At 44.3% G+C, this 27,649-nt stretch overlaps 1 protein-coding gene across 1 annotated transcript in view; it reads right to left on the bottom strand.

Moving 5' to 3' along the window:
* RAB3GAP1 (RAB3 GTPase activating protein catalytic subunit 1) overlaps positions 1 to 27,649 on the bottom strand; it is a 210,495-nt gene that overhangs the window by 75,789 nt on the left and 107,057 nt on the right. Inside the window, exons 14-17 of the mRNA XM_068245930.1 lie at positions 26,248 to 26,343; positions 8,486 to 8,658; positions 2,609 to 2,663; positions 1,067 to 1,420 (exon numbers count right to left, since the gene is read on the bottom strand). Of these exons, the coding sequence (XP_068102031.1) occupies positions 1,067 to 1,420; positions 2,609 to 2,663; positions 8,486 to 8,658; positions 26,248 to 26,343 (678 nt within the window). The remainder of the gene's footprint in view (positions 1 to 1,066; positions 1,421 to 2,608; positions 2,664 to 8,485; positions 8,659 to 26,247; positions 26,344 to 27,649) is intronic.

Genomic DNA, 27,649 nt, shown 5'->3' on the forward strand with positions numbered 1-27,649 from the left:
ATCCATCAATTTATTAAGCAAGGTTGACACTAAGTCTGCCTGCCCTTTTATGTGCCCCGAAATGTCTCACATTTAATATTAATCATAGCGCGGCTGCATTACATGCAGTTAAATATGTTGCTGTTAAGATGAATTAAGGAACATGCAGCCTGCTGCCACTAGATGTCACTCTTCACTGTATGACCTTCTATTCTGTTTAATGAGCAGCCTACCTCTATAACCAAGCAGGGGTCTCTCTAGTGGTAGGAGGGAATATTCCCACAACACTGCTGCAGGCTAGTCTAGCTATCAATCACCTAGAAAGTTCTGCATGATACTAAGGGCTTGATTCACTAAAGGCGCATACACACACCAGACTTTTTCAAACTACGGGTCGTCAGACCCGCCCCGCAGGGCGGTCGTCCTGCCGACAGTTGCATGTGAGTACAAGCTGTCATCAGACTAATAAGACTGGTTTTGACTGATCCGCTGAGCGGATCAGTCAAAGCCAGTCTTATCAGTCTGACGACAGCTTGTACTCACATGCAACTGTCATCAGAACGTCCGCCCGCCTAGTTTGAAAAAGTCTGATGCGTGTACGCGCCTTAAGACAAATAGCATGCCTTATAAGCATTAACATGCCTTAGATTAGCACAGTGAGCGCAACAAACTTATGCCTGCTAATTGGCAATGACGAGAGCACTTTGGCCCAATAGGCTGCCTGTCAAGTTTCCTGTCAAGTGACAGGCAGCCTGTTGGGCCAATGAAAAGTGCGGGGTATAATGTCCTTTAAAGTAACTGGACCCGCAGGGGTTCAGGGCAGGACGAGTGGAGCTCTCGTCATTGCCAATTAGCAGGCATAAGTTTGTAGCGCTCGCTGTGCTACTCTGATAAGGAGTGCTAACTCTTATGAGGTGTGTTAACTCTGATAAGGCGTGCTATTTGTCTCAGTGAATCAAGCCCTTAGATTTTTATGGCAAGTGCGTGAAAAGAGATTTGTCTACCAATAAGTAACCTTATCCTGTAAATAGCTGACAGCGTGCACAGAAGTCAAGAATATTACATACAAGTAATAGGTTGCTTGTACCTGTGTTACTGGAATGTAGAGAGGCTCTTCGCTGTTTAATAGCATCATGTTTCCGAACTGATGCAAGCGTCCGTCAGGTTTCAGTGTAGCCGCCTCCTCTTTGCTTGGCGCTTTTCTTGACGATTCTTGCACACTCTCTTTTAGCTCCTCTGTGTCGCTGTGACACTCAAAGAATTCATCCTCGCTGTCACTCCAAGAGTCCCAAGACTTCCCCACGTCGTATTTGCCTCTGTCCAGATCTGTGGAGCCAGCTGGGTCGCCGGCTGTCTTGGAGGAATCTGAGGAATGGCCCCCAGAAGCCCCTTTCTTGCTCTCATCTCGTGCTTTCTTCCGTTCAATGCAGCAGTTCAACATCTGCACATCAGAAAAGCACATCAATAACATCATAATGTGATCAAAGCAAACCTGAAGTGAAAATAAACTAATGATATAACCAACTCAACAGGCCCGTATACACGCTTGAGTGATGTCGCACGACTGGGATTGGGCAACATCACTGACATCACAGGGCGGACATGCTGAGTGGGGAGAACAAAGGTACTGGCAGTCGCTTGGCTGAGTTGATCCGCGGGGCAGATCACTGGCCTGGCAGCACTCGGGCTACTGTACACACGACGATTTACAGCAGAGGCGGTCGTTATCCGCCGAATTTAACCTAGCATGTGTACGGGCCTTAACTGTAGCTCTGGTCCTAAGATCTCCTCATACTGAATAAATGCACTACACTAGTATTTTCTGTTCCCACATCTCCAAGGAATTGTAGGGACCCCACCTGGACAACCCCTCTCCTTGGGCCTTTCCAGCCCTCATTTTTATATATATGAAGGAGTTACCCAGCATAAAGAGACTGAATTAAAAATTAACAAAGACATCTGATGTGCAGAAGTACTTATGGTCATGTACCATCACTGCACAAGAGGGAGCAAGATTTGCAAATGAAGAATGACTTATTTAAAGTCTTGTGGTCAACAGGATTGACCAGGAGCTTACAACAGCAAAACCCGCCCACCTACTAGGCCACGTCTCTAGATCCCACAAACTGCCACAGGCAGTCAGAAGCCAAGGAGGAAAGTGTACCAGCAAAACCTGAAAACGTTTATCCTTTCAGACAGTCAACACATTGGCCTCAATTCACTAAGCTTATCTCCTGTCTTTAATAACTCTTCTAGAGTTGTTACCATGGTGATAAGGCATGTAATATTCAGGAAACATTTTACCTCAGGCAAACCTAAAGTTAACTCTTCTGTCTTTAAGTTAACTCTCCAATCCTTAAAATAACTCCAGAGTTAAAGACAGGCTGTTAATTAACTGCGTGTGAAAATAACTACAGAGGAGGTAACTTAACTACAGAGGGGGTAAATTAACTACAGAGGAGGTAAATTAACTACAGAGGAGGTAAATTAACTACAAAGGAGGTAAGATAACTCTCTCACTGTGTGAGGTAAGTTTTCTCTTGCCTTATTATCTCCAGCATGATCTTAGTGAATTGAGGCCATTGTTTTCCCAAGTCCATTCTGTATCACGCTAAAAACCAAAACATACCTGGAGCTTCTGATGAAGTAAACAGCATTTCAGATCTGGAGGGCCGCCACTTAACCTACACAAAAGACAACACAAAGTCAAACAAAAGCTACCCAGTCACCTGTTATTAAACATATCTAAGTAATGCTTTAAAATATGAAAAGTCTCTCTAGATTGTAGCAGACATGTTCTATGTGGTGCAGGTTTCCTTATTTTGGTCTTTAAAAAAATGAAAGCTTACATTAAAATACACTTGTTGCATGCGTACAATGAACCCATGACACAGTGCTGACCAGAGCCACTAATAGGGCATCACAGGGAGAGAGGTCTATGGAGCCCAAGGGATTCTGGGGCCCGGCCAGGGAGGGGCCCTACCATGAAGCAAACTGATGCACATGAAGGCACTTATCAGACACTTGACCAGTGCTGCAAGTTGTGTGGGGGTGCTTGCTGGTATAATATAGACCCTGAATGTCATTCAATAGTAATTTAGCACCAGCAAAGCACACAAACACTGCTGTGTCTCACACAGACCCCCTGACCCCAATATTGTGAGTGCATCTTCTCATTATTTACTTCAGGAACCTCCCCTTCCCAATGTGCAGTGCTGAGACTGTTGGCAGAGGATAAGCTTGTAACTTCTGTTCACATTTGAACATGTGATTCCACTAGTGTGTAGATATGATCTGCCTCTCCCTGCTGTGTTTACAGTTCTAAACCAAGCTGAGTTCAGAGATGAAAAGGAATTTGGCAGGACAGGGAGACCTAAACGTGAGTGAGGGATATTGGTTGTGTGTGAGGTATGCATATGTATGCAGAATGTGTGTTAGCATTTTGTGTGCTCTATACAGTATGTACAGATGGCTGTGCTGTTGTTGGATCTGAGGGCTCATGCGCACTTATAATGCATATGCCAATGCATTATCCCTCAGGCGTTTTGTGATTCATTCTCCCTGTGTCTTTGTAATCATTTTCAGTTACAAACAGCCCAGAAACACAAGAGATGAGGGTGTCACCTGTAAAAATGCCTCCTGTCATGTGGTAATGCAGAGGATAGAAATGCATGTTAATATGAAAGTTTCATATGTCCATGCACATCACAGAGTGAAGTGCATAAAAGCTGACTGAGGTCTATTGTATACAGTATATAGGGTGCCTACTCCAATGTTTGCTTCAGGCAGCAAAACGTATAGATCCTGCCCTGGGCCTGGCGAATTGGTGCCTGGCTCTGGCTGCCCTTGCTGACGTGTGCTGTAGTGTTGTCCGGATCATGAACGATTCGGATCTTTGATCCGAATCTATTTTATGAGTCGATCATCCGAATCATCAAAATGAGTGATTCGGATCGCAAAAGGGGCGGGGCCAGGAGCGACACGCCCCCTCTCAGCGGGCAGCGGGGTCCTGGAAACAGAGCTGAGGTGGATCGCTCTGTTGGATGGGAGGCAGCCTTGCAGGGAGACAAGTAGATGAGAGAGAGGGGACATGGGTGCCACTGCCAGATATGTGTAGAGCACACATACTGGCTGTAACGTGCTGCCCATTACAGGCTGGCTGTTCCGTAGTTGTGCACAGTGAACACATGGGAAGCTTTTGGCTCAGCACAGCTCGGTAACTTTGCAGACAGTGTGATTGAAAGGCAATATAATCCTGCTGCACTCGGCACTAAACAGCTGCACTTATCTTCTGGGAATGCTTTCTTTCACTGTGCGACCTTTTCTTTCAAAGTGTACAGATGAGCATGTAGGTGAAATACATGTAAAGCATATGACTTCAGCATGTGGGTATTACGTGCAAACATTTCTGCTCTCTGCTCGTCCCTCCTCCCTTCCCTGTCCACTCCCTGCCCTCTGTCCATCTTCTCCCCTTCTCTGTGTATCCACTCCCTCCCCTTCTCCTGTCCACAGACCTGTCCTGCTGTTCATTTCACCCCGAATGCTTCCGGTAGTAAAATGATCCGAGATTCGAATCAAAGATCCGGATCTCTTCAATGATCCGATTCGAATCATCCGGATCATTGAAAAGATCCGAACTTCCCATCTCTGTGCTGGGGAGGGGGTTGCTTTTCAACAAAACATCAATGCTACGGATGATGAAAAAGGACACAAAGGTGTTTGCGTGTTCAGGCCTTTAGATCACTTTTTTATGCAGTGTGATTTGGCATGAGGGGGGCCCAGTTGGTTTGCCCAGTATGGGGTCCAAAAATTTCAGATGGCAGCCTGCACTGGTACTAACTAAAGGTAAGGCTGCTTTATGTGCAGCACTGCCACCATTTCTGATATGCTACTTCTGAAAATTGAGTCTACAGAAAGTTGACTTCCTGGTCTACTATAGTGCAAGCAACAAATGTCATATGTAGCCACACCCCTGCTACCCATCAGCCTCTGCCCTGGAGGAGGGGCTAGCTTGCAGTCAGGTGATATTCTCATATGCTCCCCTGCTTCTTGGACTTTTTGTGGCTTCTTTCTTCCTCAGTGCGGCAGAAGCATTAACCCAGGAAAATAACCATAGTTACATAGTTATTTGGGTTGGAAAAAAGACACCAGACTGCTCCCTAACATATCCCTGTTGATCCAGAGGAAGGCGAAAAACCCTTACAATTAGCCCCAAAAGGGAAAAAAAATTCCTTCCCGACTCCAGATGGCAATCAGATAAAATCCCTGGATCAACACCACTGGTGACGGGCTTTCCAGGAATGCCACATGTAGTGTGGGTGAAATGCGACCTATCCAGGGGGGTGAAAGCTAGAAGAGCAACACCAGCACATACCAGCCAGTTGGGAGCCCCTGGAATACTCGGCTGTGGAGACGGGGCCAGAAGACAACTTTGGCAGGTGAGTAAGCATTTGTTAATCATGGAACTGAACATACACTGCAAAGAATGCATGTACAATTCCACGAAGGGCCCTTTTCCACTACCCTGCGTTTTGTCAACTGATTTCGATTGCTAACGGATCGCAAATGCAGGGTACAGTAAAACTAATAGAAATGTCAGTGGCCATTTCCATTAGTGCGGTCTAATTGCGTTGTGATTTTGGACCAAGCTCAATCTTCGTCCTGACGCATTTTGTATGCCATTGAGCTCTACTATACTGAGTATGGAAGCTCAATCGCAATTGCATTAGTGGAAATTGGATTGAAACGTGATTGTATTTCATATTGGAATAGAGCCCCTAAAGTGAACCTCCGGACTAAAAATCTACTCAGCAGCACTGAAAAGGCTTGGTGTTTCTTTAACAGTTTCACAGCATCAGAACTTTGTTTTTCTTACCAAAGCATCATTTTTAGCTGCATTTTAGCTAAGCTCCACCCATCAAAGAAAACTGCCTGGACTTTTTTTCCCCTGATGCTGTGCAAAACACGATGGGATTTCCTATGTTGTTGTTCACGTTGCCTAGCAACTGGGAGGGGTGATCAGCACACAGGACAGTTGGAACTGTCTCATGCTCCCTGTCACCTCCTTTCAGCCAAAAAGATGGCTGCCCTCATGAAATCAAACATTTGCCTGTTCTTTTAAAACAGGGTGGGTAAGAGATTATATTACCTATCTATTTTCATTAACATAACTAATGTAAAACTTAATGACAGTATGTTTGTTTAGGCTGAAGTTCCTCTTTAATGTACAGTAGTAGTAAACTGTTCAAATTGAGCGTACAGCTGCAGCCTTCGAATGCCTTTGTAGCAGCATTGGATCCTGGCAAGCAACATCTGTTCTCCAAATGCCCTAGGATCCAATGGGTATGCAACTGCAAGACAAAACTCACACCATGTGACCATAGTGTAGCCTATGGCCTCAATTCACCAAGCAGTTTAGACTATTAAAGGGAACCAGAGACGAAGCATAGGTAAAAAAATTGAAAAAGATGTTATACATACCTGGGGCTTCCTCCAGCTCCATAAGCCTGGATTGCTCCCATGCTGCCATCCTCCGCTGCCTCTATCACCGGTACCGGGTGCAGTCACTTCCGCCGGACACGACCAGTTGTACGCATGCGCAGGGTCTCCCTCCGGCTTTGTACGCATGCGCCTGCGCAGTATGGAGGGAGCGCACTGCGCTTGCGTCGACTGGCTGGACTGGCAGAAATTACGGGACCCAGTACCGGCGGACAGAGGCATCGGAGGATGGCGGTGTGGGAGCGATCCAGGCTTATGGAGCTGGAGGAAGCCCCGGGTATGTATAAATCTATTTATTCTACGTCTCTGGTTCTCTTTAAACAATCGTATGAACGGCTCTCCATTCATTAGAATGGACAGTGCTTAAACGACGATTGCTGCAACAATAGTTAAACGCCATTTAGACATTCGTGTGAATCAGCCCTAAGAAAAAACACCACTTGCCACATGGTGCAATTAATGAGGGTGCGGGCATATGTGAGACTGATATGCAATACCCTGTACATCTTCTTAGTATCCTCCATTAGAAAAATCTCTGCGCAAGTTGCCCATATACTGCTCTGTCCTGCTCTTCAAGCTGAAGCGGAAAAAAAACCTTACGATATAATGAATTATATGTGTAGTACAGATTATTGCTAGAAAGTTCGTAGCAAAGAAAAGAGTCTCATGTTTTTATTTTCAGGTAAATAGCTTTTTTTATAGCATTTCATCATTCTATCATATTTGCAATTTACAAACCACACAGTATTTTAAACTTCGTAAACAGAGCAGGGCTAATGAACCTTTCGACTTCCCTGCAGTAAAATCTTATCTGAAGTTGCCTCTCACTGTTTCTTTTTGTGCCTCAGAAATCAGCACTGTAACGTAGAGCTCCCCCACCCTGTCCTCAAGGCCACCTGTCGAAAACCACACACAATCACAGGTGAGTTAATAGTGTCTCAGCAGAGCTGATTAACTACCTCTGTGGATTGCTACAAAACATGCACTGTTGGTGGGCCTCGAGGACAGGTTTGGGGAACACTACCCAACGGACTAAATTAGTCAGAGAGCTCAGAGCAGCTCTTTTGCATAGATAACAAATGAATTTTCTTAACTCTTCCTGTACTAGAAACAATGAGTGATTTATGTGCTACTAATGTTCTATGTCTTAGCACACAATTCATTATCTCATAAGTTTATCTTCAGTTCAGATTCCCTTTAAAAATGTATATAGGATTTCCAGATGTGCTTCTAATTTTTGAAGAGGAAATCCACAAGGCCGGATTTAGGCCAAGGCCGACTAGGCCATGGCCTAGGGCACCACAGGAGGAAGGGCACCAAAGCAGCAGGCTAAACTGGTGCATGCTTGCAAATGCTGCAATGCAGAGATTAGGCGAGCACATGACCACAGTATCCTGCTACCAGCAGCCTGTGAAGCAGCCACCTTGCTCTCTGTGCACGTTTGCATTGTGGCCGGCGGCTATGGACTTGGGCAGCATTGGAGACGGAAAGGAAGAGGAAGCTTTTGCACTGGAGATGAGTGGAGACATGACTGACACTGATGGCTGCTGCGGTGTGAAGGCGAGCTGGCTACTTATACTGAAAGAGGGGGAGGGGGGAAGGAGGGATTAAGGGAGTCATCTGACTACATATACTGGAGGGAAAGGGGGAGGAGTCATCCGGCTACGTATACTAGAGGGAAGGGGGAGTGGTCATCTGGCTACCTATATGGGAGGGAAAGGGGGGAGGAGTCATCTGGCTACCTATACTAGAGGGAAGGGGGCAGGGGTCATCTTGCTACCTATACTGAAGGGGGGGGGGGGGGGGCTGGTGGCAGTGGCCTAGGGCGGTAAAGAGTACAAATTCGGCCCTAGAAATCCAGCAAGTGGAAGAGGGAGGAAGAGCCCTAGATGAGATTCGAGGTGAGTATCAATCCCATACACGTATGCACCTCCCCCATACAGAGATCATCAGTTATCTTCTACTGGTAGGAGATAAGACTATTAGACGTAGTTGGAGAAGAACCTACCCTGGAACCATGTAATTGTTTTCCCAGCGGTAGCGCATCTCCAGCACAAACTCCTGCCACAAGTGTGCCACCCCGCGCACCCCTCCGTGGTAGAAGTTGACCATGCAGAGGCACAGCGCCAGTTTGTACGTCAGGCTGTCCGCCGGTGCCGATTTCAGCTGGCTGTACAGGTTCTGTGAACAGAGGAACAATCACATCCAGCATGCATAATTCAGGCACTTAAACCATCATCTGAGCATTGTTGCATTACAAATGAGTTCGTCTGATCGCCAAGGACAGATGGCTGAAAATATGCAAAATTTCTGAACCAAGTAAATGAAAAAGAAAAAAACAAACCATCATCCCGTTTAAAGAAACACAGCAAACGCCTACGCATACTGATCAGGTTCCCACACTGAAAAGGGATTTAATTATTATTTAGCATTTGTATAGCGCTGACATCTTTAGCAGCGCTGTACAGAGTATATTGTCTTGTCACTTAAAGTGGACCTGAACTCTTGCACAGGACATAAGGAAATCAGAGAAATGCACCCTGTATGTATTTAGAGAGTTTAGCCTGTTTAATTTCCCCTCATTTGTGTCTAATACCTAGATGTAATTTGATCTCCCCTGTGTCACATGACTGCCGTGGCAGAGAGGGCAGATAAGCTCATTTGAAAGCACAGGCTGTTAACAATGTGTCTGCTTCCATGAATCAGGAAGTAGCAACAGTGCAGATTTATTTTAGGATTTGTATCAGCTGTAACAAAGAAATGCTTTTGTTTAAAGGTTATTATGCTGTTGTGTATATTTTAGAGCAGATAGGAGTTCTGAGTTCAGGTCCACTTTAACTGTCCATCAGAGATGGCCTTGATTCACCAACACAAATAGCGAGAGTAATCCGCTGTTACTCACGATATTTAAGCCTGCGCACCTTAATGTATGCTATGCGAGGGGCAGCATAGCGTGCATTATTACCTGTTATCAAAGTAAAGCTCACTATGCCCAGCATAGTGAGCATAGCAAGCGCTTGTAGTTAACGCTGGCTATTACCCATTAACAGACGCTGCAAAGATCCCGATCTGGACCACTGCAGGTCCAGTAATTTTAACGGAGGTGATCCTGGCACTCTGATTGGCCCAATAGACTGCCTGTCACGTGATGTCACATGACAGGCAGCCTATTGGGCCAATAAGAGTGCCAGGATCACTTCCTTTTAGGTTACTGGTCCCAAAGGGGTTCAGAGTGGGATGTTTGGAATGTCCATTAATGGGTAATAGCCAGCGTTAAAGCGTGATCGTCACCATAAAAATCTAATTTCAACAGCAACTGGTCTGAGTGTATTAATTGATAAAGATGCTAATCCTGCATTCAAAACTTTTTCTGCTGTTATGATTTGGAGTTATCACATACTTAATGAGCACTGGCCCTTTAGTAGTCAGTGCCAAACAGTTGCATGCTGGGGGTTCTTTTCATCTATAATATATTCCTCCTCTTCCATTTATTTCCCTGCTCAGTTGCTTATCTGAAGCATGATCCCCTGCTCACTTGTGTTTATAAGCAAGGCTGAGGTGACTCAGCGATTGGAGGAGAAAAGAAAAGAATGTAAAGGGCTGAAATGATATCAGGATTTAGCCTAAACTGTGGGCAAAAGACATGGAGGCCACCAGGAACAGAATCCTTTTCATTTACTATATAATATTCACTGAAATCAAAACGTGGAGCATTCTACTTATGCAAGTAGATCAAGTATTTATCTACATACATATATACATATCTACATACATATATATACATATATATACGTGCGTGCGTGCGTGCGTGTGTGTGTGTGTGTTTTCCCTGGCATAGTATGGCTAATCCAACTGCTTTAAGCAGCATAGCGAGCTTTACTTGACAACAGGTAATAATGCATGCCATGCTGCCAACAGCGTGTATTAAAGTGCGCAGGGGTAAATTATGCGAGTAACAGCAGGTTACTCGCGTCATTTGTGTTAGTGAATCAAGCCCCATGTATTTTATCTCCCGATGCTCTCAGAAGTTGTATTCTGCCAGGAAAACTTTTACTATATTCCCCAAAAGGTATCCATGCCTAGAAATTCTTTCAGGCAGCAAAATAAAACAAGTAAATCAGCCAGTTTATTAATGTTTTGCACTGTACATACACATGTTTATCTCATTATGTCACGTCACCTCGAGCACACTTTAATCATGTACCGTTACTGCAAGATCTAACTTATATTTTTGTGCCTCACAATTCCATCTCCCAAAGGAGTTCAGAAAACATTTGTGTAAGAAAGCACTCATTTCTCTCCCCCTGCCCAATTAAATGCTACCTTTTTTTCTGTATGTTTAAAGGACTTATCTCAGACACAGCAGACAAGAGTAAAGTCTCATACATACATACATACATACATACATACAGACTGTCCTCTGCTTTTTAAAAGGAAAATGTATTTTTGTTAAGAAAATATTATGCTCACCAGACCAGCTTTGTACATTAAGGTTGCTTTCACAGTGGGACGTTACAGGCGCACGTTAGTGCAGCCAGTAACGCAGCCTAACTCTCAGCAATGAAAACTAAATGGGCTGTTCACAGTGCCCACGTTGCGTTACATTGTAACGCTGCACGTTCTGAGAAAGTGCAGCATACTGTGCGTTAGACTGGTTGCCCATGCGCAGTAATTAGCCACATGGCTAATTAATATTCAATGCACTGCTGACGTGCAGTGTTTTCTTCCTGGAGCGGCCGATTTGTGCGCTGATTGGCTGGTGGGACCACGTGATGCGGACGTGGTCCCGCCAGCCAATCAGCGCCACGTAGACACACAGAGACACACGGAGCGCACAAAGAGCTGCATAACGCGGTTCACTCTGACGTCCACATCCAGCACCACCAGGCGTTGCGTTAGGGGCACGTTATGTGACCATAACGTCCGCTAAAACGCATCGTCTTGGTGTGAAAGTAGCCTAAAATAACACTTGCATGGCACGGGCCAATGTAACACTTTATTTTTTACCAAAAGTAGAATCACCCTTTAAATGTGTGTATATAAAAAAGAGAGGGGAGAGGAAATTTGGGCTCCTGTGATGGCCACTAGTAGAATATCTGTAAAATTACAGATATTCTACTATTAGGCTCTATGTAATTACGATAGTAAAATATCAATAAAAATACAACCCTAACCCATTTTTCCATTGCCTAACCTGACCGCATTCTAACTTCAACGCTCCCTCTATGGATGCCTAACCCTAATGGTACCCATACACAGTACAATGAAAACTTCGATTTTCCTGTTTTTTCGACCAAAACGATCGAATCAAATGAAAGTTGAAAACAATCCTTTTTTTCGATCAAGAAAAACGATGATCCCATTTTTTCTATAAAAATTTGATCAGACATGTTGGAAAAATCTTTATATTCGATCTAACGGAATAATAAAACTAAATTCTCTAATCGAAAAAAAAAATGAAAAATTGTACCATGTATGGACACCTTTACTCCCCCCACTAATGCTTAACCACCTCCCCCCACCGACGCCTAACCCTAGCCGACTCCCACCAACCAAATCCCAACTGATCCATCCTAACCTATACCTAAGCAACTACTCCCACAGCTAAAGCCTAACCAACCCCCTTCCTACTGATGCCTAACCCTAGCTGACTCTCACCCACTCCACTAAGGCCTGGTGCACACCAGATGAGTTTTTCTGAGCGTTTTGAGTTTTTAAATCTGCTGCTAATGTTATCCTATGTGTCTGTGCACACTGGAGCAAAGAGGTTTTGTAAAAAACTCCATAGCATTACATTGGGAAGAGCTTTTAGAGGTTTCAAAATCTCTTCCCAATGTAATGCTATGGGGTTTTTTACAAAACCTCATTGCTCCAGTGTGCACAGACACATAGGATAACATTAGCAGCAGATTTAAAAACTCAAAACGCTCAGAAAAACTCCTCTGGTGTGCCCCAGGCCTAAGCCTTTACCCTAACCGACCCGCCCCAACTGTTGCCTAAACCTAGCTGACTCACCAACCGATGCTTAACTCTAACCGGCTCAACTGATGCCTAACCCTAGCCGACTCTCACCAACCGATGCTTAATCCCAACTGCTCCGTCCTAACCGATACTTAAGCAACTACCCCCACAGCTAATGCCTAACCAACCCCCCCACCGATGCCTTACCCTAGCTGACTCTCACCCACCAATGCTTTAGCCCCTAACTGACTCGCCCCAACTTTTGCCTAACCCTAGCTGACCCTCACCAACTAATGCTTAATCCTAATCAATCCCTCAACTGATGCCTAACCCTAACTGATCCCCCAACTGATGCCTAACCCTAGCAAACGCTCACCAACCGATGCCTAGCCCTAGCTGACCCTCACCAACCGTTGCCTAGCCCTAACCGATCCCCCAACTGACGCCTAACCCTAAACGATCCCCCAACCAATGTTTAACCCTAACCCACTTACCCCAAGTGATCCCTAATCCTAGCCGACTCTCACGCACCAATGCTTTACCCTAACCAATCCCTTAACCGATGCCTAACCCAAACCGATCCCCCAACCGATGCCTAACCGACCCCTCCCCCACCAATATCCGTGCCCCTGCCTATGCTTAACCTACCTGAAGCTACAAATATTGGGCTCCCCAAGCTGTTTTGTCAGTCGCAGAAGGTGCCATGGAAGTTTGGGCATCGCCATAGGTGCCAATGTCAATAGCCTCGATTGCTATACGAACTGCGGCTACAAACAGCAGCCGCAACAAATTTCCAGATAAAGTCGCTAATCACGGCTATTAACATGGGAGCCTATAGCAGCGCCCAAACCTAACCGACACCTCCACCGCCCGAACTCCCTGCCTCCCTTTAAAGGTTACACTTACATGTATTATTAGCAATATGTAACAGCCACATTTGCTATTTACATGTGCAAGTAACTGTTTCAGAGATGTACTTCGTTCCGCCAAGACTGGGTCCAACTCAGTAAAAAGAATGGACTCTCAATTAGCCCCACCCCAAATCTCTAAAGCTGGCCATACATTTATAGATCTCCACCCATTGTTCCAAAATGAACATTGGGTGAATTCCGTTCCAAAAACAATTGATTTAAAAAGAATTGATTCCTACCATACACTGCACATCAATTTCCAATAGTTTCCAGCAGGGAATCTATTGAAAATCGATCAGACTGCAGAGTTGCACTGTCCGATGCAGTGCAAAGCTATAGGCCATCAATCTGCCAATGCTCTTGCCTTGCCCCCAATTGTTTTAAAGAAAATCTGTAAGGAAAAAAAGGGCCCCTGGGGAACTTAACTCAGGAGGGGGAATCTGGATCCTAACAAGGCTTCCCCCGTACTCCCCCGTTGCTTTGCCGGGACCACCCAAAGTGCGGCGAGGAACTACGTCCAGGAACCATGCGCGCTCCCGCGGTCGATCGCGCGCACGCATGCTCCCGGCCGCGGATGGTTAGCCCAGGCAATCAGTGAATCGGGCTATGGTGCCCGATCGCTAATTCCTCTCCCCCGCAGAAAAAGCAACAGCTTCTCTCGGAAGCTCTGCTTTTTCTGGGTGTTGCGTCCCCCATGCGTCTCTCTAAGCGTATGTTACGCTTAGTGTGACGTCATATAAACAAACTCATGGCCGCCATCTTGTGGCCAAAAAGTAAAGCTACAACTAAAAGTAAAAAAAATAAAACTCAACACACATTTACATTATAAAATTACTGTATACATCCCACCCTCCCAAAAATACCCAAAATAAAATGTTTAATATAAAAAAAAAAAAATTACAATAAAAAAAACATGTAAATATTTACCTAAGGGTCTAAACTTTTTAAATATCAATGTAAAGATGAAATATTTCTATATTTTTTTTTTATTTTAAACTTGTAAATAGTGATAGATGCAAAACGGAAAAAATGCACCTTTATTTCCAAATAAAATATTGTTGCCATACATTGTGATAGGGACATAATTTTACCGGTGTAATAACCGGGACATATGGGCAAATACAATACGTGAGTTTTAATTATGGAGGCATGTATTATTTTAAAACTATAATGGCTGAAAACTGAGAAATAATGAATTTTTTCCTTTTTTTTTTTCTTATTCTTCCTGTTAACATGCATTTACAGTAAAGTGGCTCTTAGCAAAATGTACCCCCCAAAGAAAGCCTAATTGGTGGCGGAAAAAACAAGATATAAATTAGTTCATTGTGATAAGTAGTGATAAAGTTATAGGCTAATGAATGGGAGGTGAACATTGCTCAAGTGAAAACGACGGAGCGCGAATGGGTTAAGAGGGCAGCGGCTGCTGGTAGTTAAGTGGTTAAAATGTATCAACATTTGATTGATCTGACATGTTGGGGAATCGATTCCCAGCAGATCAGTCGAATCTGCAAAGAATCGATTAAGAAAATCGATGAGTGTATGGCCACATTAATATTGTCAGATGTTCATGATACTCCTGACCCTCTCTAAGATTTCTTACGTGACTTGTTTTTTTTTTTTGTCCTCAAAGTCAAAGCTCAGGAGAAAGATTCTTGTTCACAGCAATAAAGTTATTTTCTTTTTGACTGAAATAGTACTGCAGTAAAGTGATGGGACATATGCCCTGCTGAAGTGCAGCAGTAGATTTGATTGAAATGGACAGATTGAGAGCTCTGAATAGTGGATTAAACACTCCTTATCTTACTGCTGCTGAGCCAGCTGAATACTATTACTAAACTTTATTGATAACCTGCAATTACATTAATCACATATTGCAATGTGGAAGACAGCCAGGGCTACTGATTGCTCTCATTTGCATAGGGAAATTTGCATGTGTAATTGTATATTCATAGATATTAGATGTGGTTATAGATAAAAATAGGTAGAGACGGAAGCGTTCATATCTGAACCCCTATTAAAGGGACTCAGAGCACCTCTTATGGGCATGCCTTTAACCTCTTGACAACCAGCTAACGCCGATTGGCGTAAACTGGTCGTCTGCAGGTTACCATGGAAACGGCCGCTCGATCGAGCGGCCTTTCCATGTCAGTTCACGGAGGGTGTCTCCGTGAACAGCCGGAAAGCCGCCGATGGCGGCTCGCCGGCAAAATGTAAACAGGCGGGGAAGAAATCCCCGCTGTTTACATCATACGGCGCTGCTGCGCAGCAGCGCCGTAAGGCAGATCGGCGATCCCCGGCCTCTGATTGGCCGGGGATCGCCGGCATATGATAGGCTGAAGCCTATCCTTCAATGCGCAGGACGGAAATCCGTCCTGCGCAGCACACAGGGGAAGGGAGAGGGAGGGAGCTGGCGAGAGGGCTGAAAGCGCTGCGGAGGGGGGCTTTGAAGAGCCCCCCCCCCCGCTAAGCAACTGCAGCCGGCGGCGATCAGACCCCCCCAGCAGGACATCCCCCTAGTGGGGAAAAAAGGGGGGTAGTCTGATCGCCCTGCTGCACTGCTGATCGGTGCTGCGGGCTGTAGAGCCCACGCAGCACCGATCAGTGTAACATCCCCTGGTCGGCAAGTGGTTAAGACTCCGACCAGTACTGCAAAGTACTTAAAGTTGCATGCTTTTCTGTAGCTTGTGCTCTCCTCTTTCATTTGATGCCTGAATCGCCGTTCTACTCCAAATAGTTTTCGTTCGATTTCAATTTAAATATCGCGGCTGCCATCTTGGCTATGTTATAACTTCCGGGTCACCCTTGTCTTCTCTGTTAGAGAAGAGCATCACCGAATGAAGCAGGAAGAGGAAGTGACACGCATGGCCATTGCAAGAGGCTCCTCCAGAGGGGTCATAGCACGACTTTGTTGGAAGTCGTCTGGCTTAAAGGCATGCCCATGAGAGGTGCTCGGAGTCCCTTTAACTCTCAGGTCTTATTCGCACTATGCGAAGCATTGGCGCCCCTGTTTCAGATTGTACTTTTCAGATCACCCCGTGCGCGTTCAGATGCGAGCATGAATAACCACATACAATTCAATGGGTAAAACAAGTGCATTCATGACGCATGACATCGCTACACAACCCAATTTGTAAATGAATGCCATTAAAGTGTACCTGTCAAGTTAATAAACAGTGAGGATGCATCTGAGCAGTCTTATGGTATCCGTCTGCAGGACCGCACTTAAAGAGAACCTGAACTGAAAATAAAAAGTCAAAATAACCATACACAGGTCATACTTACCTCCCGTGTAGTCTACTCATCAATCCCTTTCTCCTCTCCTGCGTCCTGTTTGTCCACTGTGATCGATGGAATTCTCCGTCCTCCATTTTAAAAATGGCCATTACCCCATAACAGCTTCCTGGTCAGCACACTGTTAAACTGTAATATCGCCCACTTGAGCCATAGGGAAACATGGACATTACCTTGCACATTCAGTTGTAACTGACAGCTGCTGATATATAACTGACAGCAACTGGTATATTTCAGTTCTGACAAAATCTTGTCAGAACTGGAAGGGATCACTGTAAGAAGAAAATGGTGAGCTTCTGAGAGGAACTGACGGTGAGGTTAGTATGTAATATTCATTTGCAGCTACGTCATGTGTTTATTTTAAATAATTTTACTCGCTTCAGGTTCCCTTTAAGCTGGTCATACACTTAAAGCAGATCTGAACTTAGACCTTACTCTCAGCTCTAAAAAATAAGCAACAGCACAACAACCTTTAAAGAAAAAAAACACTCATTTGTTACAGCTGATTGAAATCCTGCAATAAATCTGCAGTATGTCTACTTCCTGCTTTCATGGAAGGAGGCATAGGGTTAACATCCTGTGTTTACAAATTAGCTGCTTTGAGGAGGCTGCCGAGATTCCTGTGCTGACACAGCTGAGAGATCAAGTTACACTTGTGATTAATCACATATGAGGGGAAATTAGACAAGATAAACTCTCTAAATATAAACACGGTGGATTTTTCTATGTTTTCTTTCTGGCCTGTGCAAGAGTTCAGGTCCACTTTAAAGGACACCCAAAGCGAAAATAAACGAATGAAAAAGATGATTGTATCTATCTTCCTTCTCCCAAAAATGACTTTATTAAGACATTGCACAGTTTTATTTTATGTTTAAAACTACTTTTTAAGTTTTAACTGTTTTATTGTTTTTGCTTAATGACACATTCATTGAAGTATGCCGGAGCTAAAATGTATGAACTATTGACCCTTTTTCTCGCTTTCCTGCTCTCAGAATCCATTTTCTGCTAGGAAAGTGTTTTATAGTTGGAATTTCTTATCAGAGAGGGTCACACTGTAGTCACTTGCTGTCTGAGTCAGGACCTAGTCAGCCACTTACATACCTGATATTTAACTCTTTCAGGCAGAGAAAGAAAAAAAGAAACACAGCATAGGTATTTGTGTGCTAGGCACTGTACATACCCATGTCTATCTCATGTCACATGTCACCTCGGGTATCCTTTAATACAGGATCTTCTCAAAAAAGTAGCATATTGTGATTAAGTTCATTATTTTCTGTAATGTACTGATAAACATTAGACTTTCATATATTTTAGATTCAAATACACACAACTGAAGTAGTTCAAGCCTTTTATTGTTTTAATATTGATGATTTTGGCATACAGCTCATGAAAATCCAAATTTCCTATCTCAAAAAATTAGCATATTTCATCCGACCAATAAAAGAAAAGTGTTTTTAAAACAAAAAAAGTCAACATTCAAATAATTATGTTCAGTTATGCACTCAATACTTGGTCGGGAATCCTTTTGCAGAAATTACTGCTTCAATGTGGCGTGGCATGGAGGCAATCAGCCTGTGGCACTGCTCAGGTGTTATGGAGGCCCAGGATGCTTCGATAGCGGCCTTAAGCTCATCCAGAGTGTTGGGCCTTGCGTCTCTCAATGTTCTCTTCACAATATCCCACAGATTCTCTATGGGGTTCATGTCAGGAGAGTTGGCAGGCCAATTGAGCACAGTAATACCATGGTCAGTAAACCATTTACCAGTGGTTTTGGCACTGTGAGCAGGTGCCAGGTCGTGCTGAAAAATGAAATCTTCATCTCCATAAAGCTTTTCAGCAGGTGGAAGCATGAACCCACTTTTGAACCAGAAACAGCGGCAGAAGTGCCTGACCTGGGCTACAGAGAAGCAGCACTGGACAGTTGCTCAGTGATCCAAAGTACTTTTTTTTCCGGATGAAAGAAACTTTTACAAGTCATTCGGAAATCAAATTGCCAGAGTCTGGAGGAAGACTTGGGAGAGGGAAGTGCCAAAATGCCTGAAGTCCAGTGTCAAGTACCCACAGTCAGTGATGGTCTGGGGTGCCATGTCAGCTGCTGGTGTTGGTCCACTGTGTTTTATCAAGGGCAGGGTCAATGCAGCTAGCTATCAGGAGATTTTGGAGCACTTCATGCTTCCATCTGCTGAAAAGCTTTATGGAGATGAAGATTTCATTTTACAGCACGACCTGGCACCTGCTCACAGCGCCAAAACCACTGGTAAATGGTTTACTGACCATGGTATTACTGTGCTCAATTGGCCTGCCAACTCTCCTGACCTGAACCCCATAGAGAATATGTGGGATATTGTGAAGAGAAAGTTAAGAGACACAAGACCCAACACTCTGGATGAGCTTAAGGCCGCTATCGAAGCATCCTGGGCCTCCATAACACCTGAGCAGTGCCACAGGCTGTTTGCCTCCATGCCACGCCGCATTGAAGCAGTCATTTCTGCAAAAGGATTCACGACCAAGTATTGAGTGCATAACTGAACATCATTATGTGAAGGTTGACTTTTTTTGTTTTAAAAACACTTTTCTTTTATTGGTCGGATGAAATATGCTAATTTTTTGAGATAGGAAATTTGGGTTTTCATGAGCTGTATGCCAAAATCATCAATATTAAAACACTAAAAGGCTTGAACTACTTCAGTTGTGTGTATTTGAATCTAAAATATATGAAAGTCTAATGTTTATCAGTACATTACAGAAAATAATGAACTTTATCACAATATGCTAATTTTTTGAGAAGATCCTGTAAATCTAACACAGGACTGGAGGATATTTCTGGTTCTTGTGCTTTCTCCAGCTTTGGTGAATATAGGTAAATAAAGACCCCCAATCTCTAGGATGAGACGGTAAATCCTCATCAATATTTTTTATTCTGAAAACAAAGTTTTTAAAAGTAAACCTACTGGCGAGCTTGTTAAAGGGGCTGATTACAGCGCCTGATAACCGCCGATTATAACAGCACATCCGGGACTGACGTCAGTTTCACAGATATTTGAAGAGCAAAAAAAGTCAAGTTCTCCCCGCAACGTGTGAGGATCGGTTCTATAAAAAGCTGGCTTCGTCAATCCTTCAGGGTCAACGGCAGAATAATAATAAAGGCACGCAAGATTCTATGTTTCTGACAGTTACGGGTGGGGGCGGGTGATGTTTTTTTCACCCTTACGCCTCAGCTTGACAAAAACACCTACAATAATAGCTGCATTATGTAAGGCAATAAGCTGGATTATCAGTGTGTCTGAAGGGAGAACTGCCAGACCTTCCAACACGATCTACGTAAATGTTCCTGGAACTGCAGAAGCTGAACTGATCACAAAGCCGGAGAGAGGTGTATAAACACACACAGCTAAAACTGCTTAAAGGACCACTGTGGCAAAAAAAAAAAAATGTAAAATACATGTAAACACATACAAATAAAAAGTAAAATGTGCCATAAATTACTTTTCTCCTATGTTGCTGTCACTTAAAGAGACGCTGAAGAGAGAAAAAAATATGATAATGAATTGGTTGTGTAGTACATATAATTACTATAACTTTAGTAGCAAAGAAAATATTCTCATATTATTTTCAGTTACCGTATATAGTGTTTTTATAACATTGCATCATTCTCTAATATTTGCAGTTTACATACTACTCAGCATTCTAAATGATTTTAGAGAGCAGGCCAGTGGACTTTTGAACCCTTCTCTGCAGAGAAAAAGAAAATACAATGACCGACAGTTGAGATAATAAGCTTCAGAAGACAGAGCTATCTGCGACTTTGAAAGTCGTGGAGCTCAGTGGCTCTTTTGCATAGATAACAACTGGAGTTTCTTAACTCTTCCTGTACTGGAACCAATATTAGACTTATGTCTCTGCTCCTAATGTTTTATTTCTTAGCTGTACTACACATACAAATCATTATACCCTGAAAGATGGATCCAGCAACGTCTCCCTCACAACGAGCGTCCAGCGATTCATCATCTTTCCGGCAGGTGCCAGCGGGAAGTCAAGCAATCGCGGTACTTTGCCCGGTGTCGCTGGGGATCCGCTCTGACGGTTGTTTATCGCCACGCAATGCCAAGCGGTGTTCGCATGATCTTGCGCATGTACCCACATTGTGATGTCGCGTACATGACCGCTCATCGCTCAAAAAATCGTCGGTCTTCAGTAAAATCACGACATGGGTACATAGCTTTACAGTAGGTAGTAGAAATCTGACAGAACCAACAGGTTTTGGGCTAGTTCATCTCTTCATGGGGGATTCTCAGCTTGGCCTTTATCCTTTATAGATATTCCCTGAAAAGGATTTATCCAAAGATACCAGCCAGCCTCCCTGCTCAGTTCCCACTCTTACGGCAGTTAGACTGAGCAACTGCCATTCACTCTGCTTTTCGAAAATAAAGAAAACCCTGAGAAATCCCCATGAGCAGATAGGCTACGCCAAAACCTGTAGGATCTGTCAGATTTCAACTACTTACTGCAAGTGACAGCAACATAGGAGAAAAGTAATTTATGGCTCATTTTGCTCTGGCAGAAATGTACCTCTTATTTGAATGTTTTTACATGTATTTTCAGTTTAAAGATTTTCGCGATAGTGGTCCTTTAAGACGGAGCAAAGTTTTTCTTTTCTAATTTCAAGTTTACCAGAGACGAAATTAAAAAAAAAAAAAAAAAAAAAAAGTTTTATACATAACTGGGGCTTCCTCCAGCACCATGCGCACGGATCGCTCCTACGCCGCCATCCTCCGCTGCCTGCAGCTCCGGTATCGGGTCACGTTAGTTCTGCCAGTTGCGACCAGTCTGCACAAGAGGAAGTGTGCTCTCTACGTATCTCGGGTACGGGCACCAGATTCACCAGAAAGCGGGATGTGGGTCGGGTGCGGGTAGCAGGGCTGAAAAATTAGACCCGCACAGGACATCAGGTCGGGTACCCGCGGGTTACCAGAAATGCGGGTCGTGTTCGGGTACCAGTTTTGATTTAATCGGGTTGCGAGTCGGGTGCAAGTCTGGGGGTACCAGATTCACCAGAAAGCGGGTCGGGTGCGGGTATCGGTGCTGCGGGTGAGGGTCTGAAAAATTAGTCCCGCGCAGGCCTCTAACAGGCTGCATTTCTCTCTGTTTTCCTTCTGTCCTGTGTAAGAGTTCAGGTCCACTTTAACATGACATTAATACTACGGTATTCTCCCCTGACCTTCCTGGGCACAACTAATTATGGGCATACAGCTGAAGCACAGGGCAGGAAACTGGCCGTGCACTGTAAAAGATTCCCCCCACCTCAGGATCTAATCTTCATCAAGAATATGCGCGGCCCTCACAGGCTCCTGAAACTTTGAACAGTTTGCAAAACTTAATAATAGCTCTTTTATATAAGCCAAACTGTAATTTAGGTTTATTGTCCCTTGTAAGTTGTTAGGAACTAATTATCCTTTAAGGAATACAGCAGGTTTCTGATTATACAGCAGCAATTACTAGAGCTGGTGTCAGCAGTCACCACGGTGCAGAATACTCCGGGCACATAACACAAGCAGACGAGGATTCTTCATAATCAAGGTTACTACGGTCCTTCCAGGAGATTTATTAAGTCAACGGGAACAGAAAAAAACGCGACAACGCTGTTAAAGGAAACCTGTGTCACAAATGTGCTTAAAGCAGACCAGAACTCTGCTCTAAAAAATACACAATGGCATAATAACCTTTAAAAAAAAAACCATTTCTTTGTAAGGGCTTTTTTCCACTGCATGGCTGACTCGCAAAAACGCAAATCGCTAGTGATTTTTAAGTCACTAGGGTTGCTACTTTATCATGGAAATCATGAGAAGTATTTTCCACTATGGTGATTCGATTTGCAAATCGCAATCGCTTTCTGGAGCGATTTTAAAGGACAAGCGAGGTGACATGTGACATGATGAGACAGACATGTGAATGTACAGTGCCTAGCACACAAATAACTAGGCTGTGTTCCTTTTTTGTTGTTGTTTTGTTTCTCTGCCCGAAAAAGTTAAACATCAGGTATGCAAGTGACAGTTTCTGTCCGGGTCAGGACCGGGTCGGATTGGCTCAGACTATAGCATAACCCTCACTGATAAGTAATTACAGCTAAAAACACTTTCCTGTCAGTAAATGGCTTCTGAGAGCAGGAAAGAGATACAAAGGATCAATAATTTATAGATTTTAGCTCTAGCATACTTCAATGCATGTGTCATTGAGCAGAGAAAATGAAACAGTAAAACTTAAAAACTAGATTTAAATATAAAATAAAACTGTGGGATATCTAAAAAAGTCATTTTTAGGAGATGGAGTATAGATACAATTGTTCATCTCACCCGTTTATTTTCACCTCGAATGTCCTTTAAGAAGTATAAAGCAATGCAAATGAAAAATCGCAATCGCATAACAAAAATTGCAGTTGCAGTCGCAATTGCTGGCGTGTGTGATTTGCGATTGCGAGTGGAAAAGGGCCCTTACAGCTGATGCAAATCCTGCAATAAATCTGCAGTGTGTCTACTTCCTGCTTTCATGGAAGCAGACATAGGGAGAACATCCTCTGTTTAGCTGCTAGCTGCTCTTCTGAGGCAGCCAGCTGACTCAGATGAGAGATCAAATTACAGTTGTGATGAGGTGGAATTAGACAGGCTAAACGCTGTAAATACATACAGGGTGCATTTTCCTCTGTTTTCTTCTGTCCTGTGCAAGAGTTCAGGTCCACTTTAATTAAACACGACCCCCTCTTAAACCACCTTAAAGTGCCCATACATTACTTGATTTTCCATTGTCTGAGGGACAATTGAACACAGTCTGGTTGATCGAAAGTAAATCGACTAATGGCCCGCACACTGCAAGCGAGATCCTGGCGACTCTCTTTCACTATCGATCTGATCGACGTTTTGCCTCCATGCTTTGGAATGCAAAGATCGATCCATCAAAATCGTGAACAGTAGCCGATTCCTTTACGATCTACCGATATTTTTAATCCTGCTTCTGCACATAGTAGGAGCCCGTACCACTCATTTTCCACTTCTGGAGTAATTTGTTTCTCATGTCACAGTAAAGCCTGAGGAGTGTGTTTACATGTGCTACATTTAAAGGAGAACTGTAGAGAGAGGTGTGTGGAGGCTGCCATATTTATTTCCATTTAAGAATACCAGTTCCCTGGCTATCCTGTTGATCCTCTGCCGCTAATACTTTCAGCTGTAGACCCTGAACAAGCATGCAGCAGATCAGGTTTTTCTGACAATTTTGACAGATATGACAATATTAGCTGCATGCTTGTTTTGGTGTGAATCAGCCACTACTTCAGCTAAATAGACCAGCAGGGCTGCCAGGCAACTGGTATTGCTTAAAGAAAAATAAATCTGGCAGCCTCCATATACCTCTCACTACAGTTCTCCTTTAAGCAAGCCCTTTAAAATGTTTTGCATTATGGATATACTGGAAAAGGGTTACAATTCATTTGGTTTTTTTTGGTCCTGCCAGATCCTCCAGTGGGGAGAAGTTGATTCACTTCTTGCCCAAGTAAGTAAATGTCATCAACACAGACAGAATTTTGTGACGGCAGTGTGACACACCGGCCCTTATTCACCTGCAGTCAGTGAAAAAGTACTGTCAAAATTACAGTATTTTCTTACTTGCTGGTGTATCACCTAGGAGAAAACTGAGGACAAAAGGTGAACCAAATAAGGACCATGAGGCTGGTTTCACAGTGGGACATAACAGGCGCACGTTAGAGCAGCCTGTAACGCACCCCACCGCACAGCAATGAAAAATCAATGGGCTGTTCACAGTGCCCACGTTGCGTTACATAGTAACGCTGCGCCACCAGACAACGTACTGCATGCAGTACTTTATAAGCGGCAGACCAGCGTTAGACTGCTTGCACATGCTCAGTAACGTTGGGGAGGAGCGGAGAGCGGCCAGGCACATGGCTAATTAATATTCACTGCACTCAGTGACGTGCAGTGTTTACTTCCAGGAGCGGCCGCTCTGTGCAGCGATTGGCCGGCGGGACCACGTGATGCCGCATGCATCCAAGAGTACGCATCACAGCATGCCAGAGTGAGCTGCACAACGCGGCTCACTCTGACGTCCACAGCAGGGAGCACCAGGCGTTGCGTTAGGGGCACGTTATGCGACCATAACGTCCCCTAAAACGCAACGTCCTGGTGTGAAACCAGCCTTAGGGCCCAATCAAATACACTTTTTTTCTCTTCTAAGTTTTCTCCTAGGTGATATTTTTACATTATAAATAAAATAACTTTTTGATATACCAGCAAACAAGAAAATTCTTAGAATACAGTAATTGTAAATGTACTTTTTCACTGACTTTGTTTTTTAATTTTTTGGGGGGGGGTTTAGTTGCAGAAGCTGAAAAGTTATTTTAAACGGAAGATGAAAAATGATCTCCTAGGAGGAAACTTAGAAGAAAAAGGGAATTGAATTTGGACCCTAGGGTCACATGGACAGGAAGAGAGTGCACCGTATATATCACCCCAGTGAGAATGCCAACAGCAGTAACTAACTAGGCTCAAGCCCACCTCCTCCTTATTCAAAATGGAAAAGAACTAGATTTTTACACTTTAGATTTGAATTTTCAAAGCATTCAGTTCTCATACATTTAAAGGGACCCCGAGCAGAGAAATAAAAAGCAAACTGTACATACCTGGGGCTTGCTTCAGCCCCTTGTAGCCCGTCAAGTCCCTCAGCATCCTCTGGGTCCCCTCTGTGGTCCTGCGGACGGGTTCAGTTAGGTGTGCAACTTCAGCCAAAGTCGTGCCCAACTGAGCGTGCACAGCCCATCCGCGCACCCGTTGCAGTAAGCATCCTGCGCATGCACAGTTCTCAAAAGAATGAACCCCACAGGATGCTTACAGCGACAGGAGCATGCACAGTTGCGTACAACATTGGCCAAGTCGCGCACCTAACAGAGCCGCCAGCGAGACCACGGAGGGGAGCCAGAGGACACCGAGGGACCTCACGGGCTACGGGGGGGGGAGGGGCAGAAGGAAGCCCCAGGTAAGTTCAGATTTGCGATCTATGTCTCTGCTCAGGGTCCCTTTAGTTACATAGTTATTTGGGTTGAAAAAAGACATACGTCCATCGAGTTCAGCCGGAGAACAAAGTACAACACCAGCCTTCTCCCTCACATATCCCTGTTGATCCAGAGGAAGGCGAAAAAACCCTTACAAGGCATGGTCCAATTACCCCCAAAAGGGAAAAAAAATCCTTCCCGACTCCAGATGGCAATCAGATAAAATCCCTGGATCAACATCACTGGGCATTACCTAGTAATTGTAGCCATGGATGTCTTTCAATGCAAGGAAAGCATCTAAGCCCCCTTTAAATGCAGATAAAGAATTTGCCATAACTACTTCCTGTGGCAATGCATTCCACATCTTAATCACTCTTACTGTAAAGAACCCTTTTCTAAATATAAAACCTTAGATGTGTGTTATAAGTGATTTATAACTTACTATCACATTAAATTGCTCTGCTGCAGAAGCAGGACCGTTCTCCAGCAAGAAGCACCCTCACTTGCATTTCGGCTGAGAAAGCCATTGACAACAAAACAGTATACTGTACTTACATAATCCTCATTGTCCGTCTGGGCCGCGAGGTCTCCCTGAGATGTGCTGGTCTTTGGTTCGCCGCCGTCGTGAGCCTTCGCATCTGGAAACAGGAACTGAATGGGGGGGGGGAGGGGGGGAGGAAAAAGGAAGCATAAGAGGTGCATCAAGACATGTCACCTGACATTCAGTAGTTGCAGTGGGACTACATTTCCCAGCATGCTTTATTAGCTTTTGCATCTTTGGAAAGTAATATAAAGGTGGCAGAAGAGGAAACAGAAATACAGAGTTCAGTACAGCAATGGTTCCCAATGGGGGCCTCACAAGACAGTGACAGTGCATCACTATAGGGAAACATTTAACAGAAACGTAAAAATATGAATACATTTTATTTAAAAGAAAAAAAATGTAGCTGCCTCTGTTCTTAACCCCTTCAGTACCACCTCCCAGTTCTTAGTTCATCAAATATAACCAAAAGTTCATATCTTCATCAACCAAGCTCCCTCTGCTCCCCCGTGTCAACTCCTAGCTCCTCCCCCAAGTTCCCTTTTGCCTTACTAGCAGCCTCTACATTCCCAGCGCCTTCATCCAGTCCTGTCATGTCCTCTCCATTCCCAGCTTCCTCACCCTACCAATGTCCTCTCCTCTCCCAGCTCCTTCACCCTACTGATGTCCTCTACTCTCCCAGCTCCTTACCCTACCAATGTCCTCTCCTCTCCCAGCTCCTCCACCCTACCAATGTCCTCTCCTCTCCAAGCTCCTTCACCCTACTGATGTCCTCTACTCTCCCAGCTCCTTCACCCTACTGATGTCCTCTCCTCTCCCAGCTTCCTCACCCTACCAATGTCCTCTCCTCTCCAAGCTCCTTCACCCTACTGATGTCCTCTACTCTCCCAGCTCCTTCACCCTACTGATGTCCTCTCCTCTCCCAGCTTCCTCACCCTACTGATGTCCTCTCCTCTCCCAGCTCCTTCACCCTACTGATGTCCTCTCCTCTCCCAGCTTCCTCACCCTACCAATAAATCCAGGAAGGCAGAAACGCTCAGACCCCCTGCCAGTTCAACCAAAGGGTGCAGGATCTGGGAAGCCAGGCCAATCCATAAGTATGTACAGAAGGATCCGCAACCAAGCAGAGGTGGAAACGCTGGTTTTTTATTCAAAAATTCCACATGACAGATGCAATAAAATCACAAGGTTCAACTGTTGAACCTTGTGATTTTATTGCATCTGTCATGTGGAATTTTTGAATAAAAAAACAGCGTTTCCACCTCTGCTTGGTTGCGGATCCTTCTGTACATACTCACCCTACCAATGTCCTCTCCTCTCCCAGCTCCTTCACCCTACTGATGTCCTCTCCTCTCCCAGCTTCCTCACCCTACCAATGTCCTCTCCTCTCTCAGCTCCTTCACCCCACTGATGTCC

Source organism: Hyperolius riggenbachi, chromosome 7, assembly GCF_040937935.1.
Source record: "Hyperolius riggenbachi isolate aHypRig1 chromosome 7, aHypRig1.pri, whole genome shotgun sequence".
Lineage (NCBI taxonomy): Eukaryota > Metazoa > Chordata > Amphibia > Anura > Hyperoliidae > Hyperolius > Hyperolius riggenbachi.